A 9,169-nucleotide genomic window follows, 5' to 3' on the forward strand; every position below is an offset into this window, starting at 1 on the left:
CACTATATATATATATATATATATATATATATATATATATATAATATATATATATATATATATATATATATAGAGTCCGGCTACTATGCTATTAATAGCACGAAGCACTTGGTGCTACCAAGTTTTCTGCCGTTAGATCTACCCTTTTGATCATTTTTCACCCGTTAGATCATACTATTAAACCAACCACTCACTCAACCCTAGGGCCCACATCATCTAACTGCACATCTCTTAATCCAATGGCCAAAAACTTGGTAGCACGATGACTTGGTGCTATTAATAGATAGTAGCCTAGTTCTATATATATATATATATATATATATATAATTATCTATATATATATATATATATATATATATATATATATATATATATATAGAGTGAGGCTACTATGCTATCGAAGCACGGAGCCTTCCGTGCTTCCAGCTCGTTTTCGATGTTGCGGGCTTTCGAATCGTCGATCGGCTCCGTTAAACTTGATCTAGATATTTGGAGTACCTAGAAAATAAATTTTATTATTTTTCGATATCTTTTGCTTAGTGATCGAATGGCTCAAAATCAACAAATTTCATATGGCCGTTAGTGAGCCGTTTGCACGTTTAACGGCGTAGAAATATCCAAATCACGTGAAATTTGATAAAAAATTTCTTATATTATATAAAACAAGATCAATATCTTTGATTTAAAATTTTAATGTCATATTATTACATTTTGTAAGATTTTTATTTTCAGCCATTGATTTTTAGCCCTTCGTTCAATAGGCAAATGATATCGTAAAATCATAAAATTTATTCTAGGTACTTCAATACTCTAGATCAAATTTAACGGAGCTGATCGATGATTCGAAAGTCGCAATATCGAAAACGAGCTGAAGCACGGAAAGCTCCGTGCTCGGATAGCATAGTAGCCTCACTCTATATATATATATAATATATATATATATATATATATTATATATATATATATATATATATATATATATATAATATATATATAATATTTAATTATATATAGGCTGAGTGAATAATTTGAGTTTAGTTAAAATTGGGACAATGTTGTTGCCCATTAAAACAAACCCAATAGACAAATAAAAGAGCAAAATTTCACTAAATTTATATATTTTCTCTTTCTTTCTTTTTTTTACAGAGCTCTAAATTTTCAATATGTTTCTTTCTCTTTTTCTGTCTTTCACCCTAAGTGGCAAAGCCGAAAGCCCTCCAAGTTACCAATTAACAGCATATATGTCGTTGCCTACCTTGCTATAATTGTATGCTTGATAAAATATACAGAATATATTTTAAAGTAAAAAATTATTATTCATATAAAATTTTAATTTTAGTTATATATGATTGATTGATTTATCCAATATTTATCTATATAATTTATTTATTTTTGACTGTATAAATGAAAATGAATAATATGGAGATTGAAGGCTAAAGAAAAGACATGTGAAGCTGAAAAGATTAGATATTCAACTCATAAATAATCTTTTTTTATATTATAATACTATATTTCATAGAATTATTTTGTACTTTGAACTATTAGACATATTTTTGTATCAAATTTTAGATAATGTTCTATACAAATTAAACTATTGATCGTATGATGTTGAGAATTTTAAGCGGCTCGTTTAGGGCTCAAGCTCGCTCGACTTGAAATTAGGCTCGCTCGAGCTCGGCTCGAATTAATTTCAATCCAAGCTTGAGCTTAAATTTAGGCTCGAAATTAATTTCAAGCCGAATTTGAGCGGAGGTAAGCTCACTCGAGCTCGGCTCGTTTCCACCCCTATGTACATCCGAATCAAATGGTAATTAATTAGGACTTCTCAGAAAAAGATAAAAGAGATATGATATATAGTTTATTACGTTTTAGTACAAAGAGATAAACACACATTTCTTTTTTCTTTAAAAAAAATTAATTACTAAGTGAAAGAGAAATAAACACGATTTTCTTTTTCGGGATTTTATGTTCAACTTTTTTTATATTTTTTTAATGTGGGAGGATAATATTTTTTTGATTATATGTTTCCGATTTTGTACGTGTATACACTAGATTTGGAGAGAACGAGAAGTTTTTTTGACTTCCATTGTATCTATAATTAGCGTGAATTGCGCGAACGAACCACTCAACTTATCTTAAACTCTAGGCTACCTAGAGTCAAATTTTAGATGGAATAAGATTAATTTCCTCTGACCAACGTTGGAATATTCATGTAGAGAGACCTTCTAATTTATGTTCATTCCGAGAGAAGAAGAAAAAAAATAGAAAAAACTCTCTCTCTCGACAAATATTAAGATGATTTTCCTTCCCGTCTAAGACTAAAACTCCTTAAGCCAAATACTTAATTAGCATTAGTTTTAATCTGATATATAGTTTGCATCATTCCAATTCGCGTTTCAAATCCGTGCCCCGAAAAGTACGTTGGAAAAATTGCATGCACGTGCGTACGAACAATTCTTTCCTGCTATTTATAACTCTTGCAGTCCAAAGCTTAAAACTTACCTAAGCCAAATATTTAGCATTAATTAACCAAATAGTAATTGACATCATCGCAACTCGCGTTTCAAATCCGTGGAGATCGATTACTGCAATACGGTCTTTGAATAATCGAAAGAGTATGCTGAAAATTAAAGATCTAGATATATATGCATTAGAACAATTCCTTCAACTAAGTAAGTCCGTTGAATTTTCACCGCATCATTTTGCTATGCTAACAGCGTTGACCGAGGATAACCTAATATATAATCCAAAAAAAGGGAAAACAAACTCAAAATTTGATTCCGAAACACTTTAAATATATACTCCAAATAGATTAAATGCACCAATTAAAACCATCTTGCTACCTAGCTAAACTTTTAATATTTCGCAATTAACCGTCTAGATCGATCTATCGCTTATCTATTTGAGGCGACTAATATTAACCAAATAGTCATGCTATTAATATAGATGAGTTTTTTTTTTATATTAAAATTTACTAGATCTTCTCGGTAAAATTGGTCATAATTATCACATTTATTTTTTACCGATTAAATGACAAGTATAAATCTCTTTACTGCAAAACTGAATTTTAATGTCAAAAAAAATCTTTCTATATTACTGATCTGCATATTATATTTTATTGTTTCTTGAGCATTTAGCTATTATGGCACTTCAATTTATTGACAAAATATATGAAATTTAGTTTAACCCTAAGCTTGCGCATTTAACCCAACTTTAGCCTCACAAATTTATTGGATGGGGACGAAACAGAAGAAATTATTGCTTATGCCTGGTGTATAAGTAACATCTTGTGCACCACAGTGCTAAGACTCCACAATAGAGACCTTAAGACTCCGTTTGGATACCCCTAAAAACATATATATCTGTAGGAATATTATTCTATAAAGTGTTTGGCAGACACAAAAGAGCACCTATTTTTTTGAAAAAAATCCACCATTTTTAGGCTCTCTCACCTCCAAGATGTATGAAATTTTAAATTTTGTTCAATACTTAAAATTTTAATTTTTAAAAAAATTTTAATTTAAAATTTTAATTTTAAAGTTTAAAATTTAAAATTTAAAATTTAAATTTTAAACTGAGATTATAAATTTTAAATTTCAAAATTTAAGCCTAGGCTTTAAATTTTAATTTTAATTTTAAATTTTAAATTTTATAATTTGCATTTATATTCAAATTTTAAATTTTAAATAACTAAGAATAATATGTACAAAACTTATCTGAACTATGGACCATTTTGAGTTGACTATCCAACCTTTCGAAAATTTTATTTTACCACCCAACCTTTAATTTATTTGATTTAAATCAGTCAACATCATTTTGACATCAAAATTAACTTTGAATCTGTTATATATCTTTATAGATTTAATTAGTATATTTCATTCATTTTTTACAAGTATAAATACATTAAAATAAATAATTAGCTTAAATTTTAAAGTTAAAGTGCTACTAATTTACTCAAATCTAACAAATTAAAAGGTTGGATAGTAAAATTAAAATTTTAAAAATTTAAATCAGTTTAAAAGTTTAAAAGGTTAGATTTAATTAGTGCTACTAAATTTCAAAGCCAATTCAAAATGGTCCATAGTTCAAATAAGTTTTGTACATTTTTACTTGTAATCAGTTATATATCATGTTCAACGGCATTCAAAAAGCTTACACATCCAAAATCTAAACTTAGACAACAATTTCTTATAAATAAAACAATGACTAATTAATCATAAAAGAATTCTCAAGACACATGACTTTTAATACAGAACTCTTTAACTAGATATTGCAAATTGCATCTGTCGTGTTAAGTTTAGTTTTCTATAGTATTAATTATTAAATATTGGGTGTGACATAAGAAGTGTACAAATACACATAATGCAGGACTATTTTTGCACTTAACCCCCCAATAATCTATTTTACAAATAATACTAATAAATTTATATTTGTATAAATAGTTCTCTTCTTGCCACGCGACCGCCTAGGTGGCATTGGATTACCAAGTTTAAGTTGAACACGATGATTCAATCGCCGTATTTAAATACAGTAATTGGATTACCGTATTCCTTTCTATATATTTTTTTATCGCTCTTAAGTTAAAAAAGAAGGAATAGAATATGAATATGGATACAGTGATTCAAACACTGTGTTTAAACACATGATTCAATCATGCTTTTCAACTTAAAATATATCAACATGACGCTGGTGCGGCAAAGAGATCGAAGGCATATATATAAATATAAATTTATTATGACCATTTGTATTTTTTTTTTTTTTTTTTNATGTAGGGAAAAAATTTACCAAAGAATTAAGTTCAATTTCAATTTGACCAAAGAAAGAAGGGTAAATTTCAAATACCAACCCTATGATTTCGCACTTTCTCACTTTAGTATCCTGTAGTTTAAAGTGTATCAATTTAGTACTATATAATTTTTTTTTTTCTTTCATCAGCTCCTTCGTTAACATTTCGTTAAATTATATATAAAAAATTTCAGATACCCCACCTAGGCTTATCGTATATTAACTTTAGTACCTTTTAATTAGTTTTAATTTTATCACTGATTTAACAAAAAAAAATTAGTGGAAGGGATAATAAAAAAAAAAATAAAACTACAAGATATTAAATCGATATACTTTAAATCACAGACTACTAAAGTGAAAAAGTGTGAAAGTAACAGAAGGGTATTTGAAATTTTCCCAAGGAAGAATTAATATGGAGACAACTACCTAGGAAATCTCGTCGCCATTGTGTATTTTAGCATCACTGTTTTTGTTGCTTTTCACAAACGGCGATCTCAAACCTAATTAGTATACAAAGAAATGTGTTAAAACAAAATAATAATAGCATTATCAGTTTGACACTTATTAATTTCCCGCTGGTTGGCTTAGATACGGTCAAAGTATTATTATATGTTCCATTTAAAATTCTAAATCAAACTTATTAGGGGAAAGTACAAAAATTTAATTTTATTTGGGACAAAAATATTTGAGTCCAAGATAAAATCCAAAGTATATCCAAGTAATCCGATTTCAATACGGAGACTATTAATTTATTAACTGTATCTAGAAGAGAGATATACAGTTAACGTGCATGCACCAACGTAAGTACCTATCTCACGTTTCCTTTTTCGCTCATGCACCCACAGATGTTTCTTTATTTGCACTTTGCTCCTCCTATCCATGTATATAAATACCACCTCTCACAATAAAAAAAAAATACCTCAAACACTTCACTTCTCTCTCTCTCTCTCTCTCTCTCTCTCCGCCATGGCTAGCCCAACTCTCTTCTTTGCCATTGTTCTCCTCATCCAAGGTTGCTAATTAACGAGCTCCGTATTTTACACTACTTGCTTTGAACTTATGCTTGAGATCAATATATATGGGGACAAAAAAGGACCAAGTTATATATTCATGTGTTAAAACTCTATGTTTTTTGTTTTGTTTTGTTTATGAGTGTATCTTTTATTAGGTGTTAGTTCGACTACGTTTACGTTCACCAACAACTGCCCCTACACGGTGTGGCCCGGGGCGATCTCCGGCGCTTCGTCCCCGCTGCTCCCGTCCACTGGGTTCGAACTCCAGCAGGGGGCCTCCCAGAGCCTCCAGGCGCCGTCTCAGTGGTCGGGCCGGATGTGGGCCCGCTACCAATGCTCCACCGACTCGTCGGGGAGGTTCTCGTGTGAGTCCGGCGACTGTGGCACTGGGCAGGTATAAAAAAATAATCGTTTTTCTCTAATAACTTAAGCTTACGAATATAATTGATGTTCTATATATTATTTTTGCACGTTCATAGACAAAAATTATTAGTTTCACATAAATATTCACGCAGAATTATCTATTTCCAAAAATGCCCTTGTAAAATGTACAATTTTTGTATGTTACCGTTATAAATTGGCAGCTACGTTTTTTATACGAAAAATATTATTTTTTACCTTTAGTTGGTGACTCATGCGGTAGAGTTGGTTCGTACTGTATAAAGAATTAATTAGAGGGGAAATTTGTGCAACAAAAATATATTATGTGCGTAGAAAATTAACTGAACTTTTCATAAAGAACAAACATGAAAATTCAGATTTTGCAGGGTTTATAAGTAGCAAAAATCATCACAAACCTCACTTTTTCTTTTCTATTGCAATTTCTCGACTATTATATGATGATTTCTTCACTTTCCATATATGAAAAGAGATAGATTATAAATAACATTTCTTATGTCATCGACCGTCCCTAGAGCAAAGGGCTTGGTGGTTGGTACCCGAGACCCAAGTTCGAATCCTAGTTGATTCACATTTCCAGCTAAGTTTATTTCTAAATGAAATAAACGAAGCGGGTAGCGTACTATCTATCTCTCAAAAAAAAAAAAAAAAAAGATGGAATATAATGAAATGGAGCCACTTTAGAGTTCCCTATGAAATGAGGCATGGAACAGAGCCACTACGAAGAAGTTCCGGGAGTTACGAAGGAAGCTTCGGACTCATATTGTTCATGGACTGAGAATAGGAGATTCGACCATTTGGAAAGTTCTTTCCCGATGAGGAGTGCAATTAAACTAATAAATCATTCTCTGAATACTTCATTTTAAGAAATACAGAAAGTAATAAATAAAAAAAAAAGATTCACAATTAGAATAAAAAGTAATAAAATTTTAAAAATGAGATGCTGCAACTAGGATAGATCTTTTCACGCAGTTTGGATGCATGAATATTTTATTTCGAGTATATTTTTAATTTACTCAAGAAGCTTTAGTAATTGATAGACAAGAAATATGATCAAACTTCTAGAATATTGGAATAATATATTACACTTTTCAATCAATTTTAGGGAATAAGATAGATCAACTTGTAAGTGAAATATGCATGATATACGACTATTTAAGAAGCAAAAAAAATCAAACTTTTGCTTTCAAACATATAAGAAAATTTTTATGTCTGATAAGTTATTAAAAAGATAATTAACTTATTCCAACATACAAAGTATCGGTGATGACAAAGCCTTCATGGTATAGTTTGTTAGTGTACTCTTTTATTTGAGCCAAACTCATATCTTTTTATGCTACTATCCCCAATAATTGTTTAAATTTGAAAAATTCTTAATTGGATTTTGACAAATAAATATCTTTATTAATTCCTAGCTATAGGATCGTAATTCTAGGGTGTAGAGGGAAATCGCACTAATCCTATGTAGATACACAACTCTCTTATTTTCAGTAACTTCAACCATGCACGACCGTGGGAATATTGCTTAATTTGAATTATAAAATTCTCACTGAAGATATTTAATTATTAGGGTTTGTTCTCTAAATATTAAACCATCAGAATACGGTATTTTTAATATCTTTATCTTCGTTGGAACGCATGCGCGTGCATACAGATCGCATGCGGCAGCTCCGGCGGGGCCCCGCCGACGACGCTGGTGGAGTTCACCCTGCAGGGCTCGGGTGGGCAGGACTTCTACGACATAAGCAACGTCGATGGCTTCAACGTGCCCGTGTCAGTCGCCCCGCAGGGCGGCGGTCCCCCGGGGAGCTGCAGCTCAACGGCGTGCGCCGCCAACATCGACGGGGAATGCCCGCAGGAGCTGCAGTACACGTCGCCGTCCAACGGGGCTGTCATCGGCTGCAAGAGCGCGTGCTTGGCGTTCAACACCGACCAGTACTGCTGCCGGGGCGCCTTCGGCAGCCCCAGCACCTGCAAACCCACCAACTACTCGCAGTTCTTCAAGAATGCATGCCCTCAGGCGTATAGCTACGCGTACGACGATTCCTCCAGCACGTTCACGTGCACTGGGGCGAATTATCTCATCACTTATTGTCCTAATTAGGGTTTAAAACCTCCAATTGCCTCCATGTGGTTTAACGCATTATCACTTCGTCGTCATGCAGTTTAAAAACGTATTATTTTGCAAACCATAGAATGACAAAGTGAAAATGCGCTGAAACATATGGAGGCTAATTAGGGTTTACCCTAGGAATTAATATATATATTTATGATACTATACAATAAGAAAAATGCTGTCTGTACACCTATTTATAGGTGTAAATTTTACAATTCTTTCATCCTAGAGTTCATAAAAATCTAAATTGGAATTTAGTTTAAAAAAATTGATTAGAAAAGTAGAGGGTGAGAGCTCTTGGATCAGTGGGATGTAAAATGTACATCGAGTCTAGAAGTGTATACCTAGCATTGCTCATACAATAAAGTGTGTAGTGTTTCAAGCGTTGCTGCCTTGAAACATATACTGTAGCAAAATTTACTAGTAATAATTATCTTATGATTGATATGATTGATATTACTATGTTTTGAGGTTAATTTCCTTATGTGCCAACACATGTACATGTTTTGTGGTTTCCTTATGTGTTTAACAGTGATAATTAGTGATGAAAAATAAATGAGCAGTTACATTTAACAATAACCGATAACGACACATACGAAGGAAAGTTAAGCTTTTTTTTTTTTCTGATCCATGATAATACACTATTGGAGAAAGGTCCCAACGATCTCTCATTAATGAAGGAGTTTACTTAAGATTAATTAATTAATACTATATTGAACGATAATTAAAAGAATAAAAGTTGAGGGGTTCAATTTCAAATTCAGATAAAGTATATACCTGGGTCTCTATAACTATACATTATTTTCCAAAAATAAAATATGTTTAATATATTGAGTTCAAATTTTTAATCATCTAC

General features: G+C 31.6%; 1 protein-coding gene across 1 annotated transcript; it reads left to right on the forward strand.

Moving 5' to 3' along the window:
• Positions 5,676-8,775, forward strand: LOC109707193 (thaumatin-like protein 1). Its single transcript, XM_020228316.1, has 3 exons — positions 5,676-5,797; positions 5,954-6,192; positions 7,852-8,775. The coding sequence occupies exons 1-3, from the start codon at positions 5,752-5,754 to the stop codon at positions 8,299-8,301; spliced, it is 735 nt and encodes a 244-aa protein (XP_020083905.1). The 5' UTR covers positions 5,676-5,751; the 3' UTR covers positions 8,302-8,775.

Source organism: Ananas comosus, linkage group 3 (assembly GCF_001540865.1).
Source record: "Ananas comosus cultivar F153 linkage group 3, ASM154086v1, whole genome shotgun sequence".
NCBI lineage: Eukaryota > Viridiplantae > Streptophyta > Magnoliopsida > Poales > Bromeliaceae > Ananas > Ananas comosus.

What these genes read in the sequence shown, in the direction of transcription:
- LOC109707193 (XM_020228316.1), top strand. Translation starts at nt 5,752, where the DNA reads ATGGCTAGCCCAACTCTCTTCTTTGCCATTGTTCTCCTCATCCAAG. An exon ending in CATTGTTCTCCTCATCCAAG is followed by an intron (nt 5,798 to 5,953) that starts GTTGCTAATTAA and finishes ATCTTTTATTAG; the next exon opens with GTGTTAGTTCGACTACGTTT. An exon ending in GCGACTGTGGCACTGGGCAG is followed by an intron (nt 6,193 to 7,851) that starts GTATAAAAAAAT and finishes GCGTGCATACAG; the next exon opens with ATCGCATGCGGCAGCTCCGG.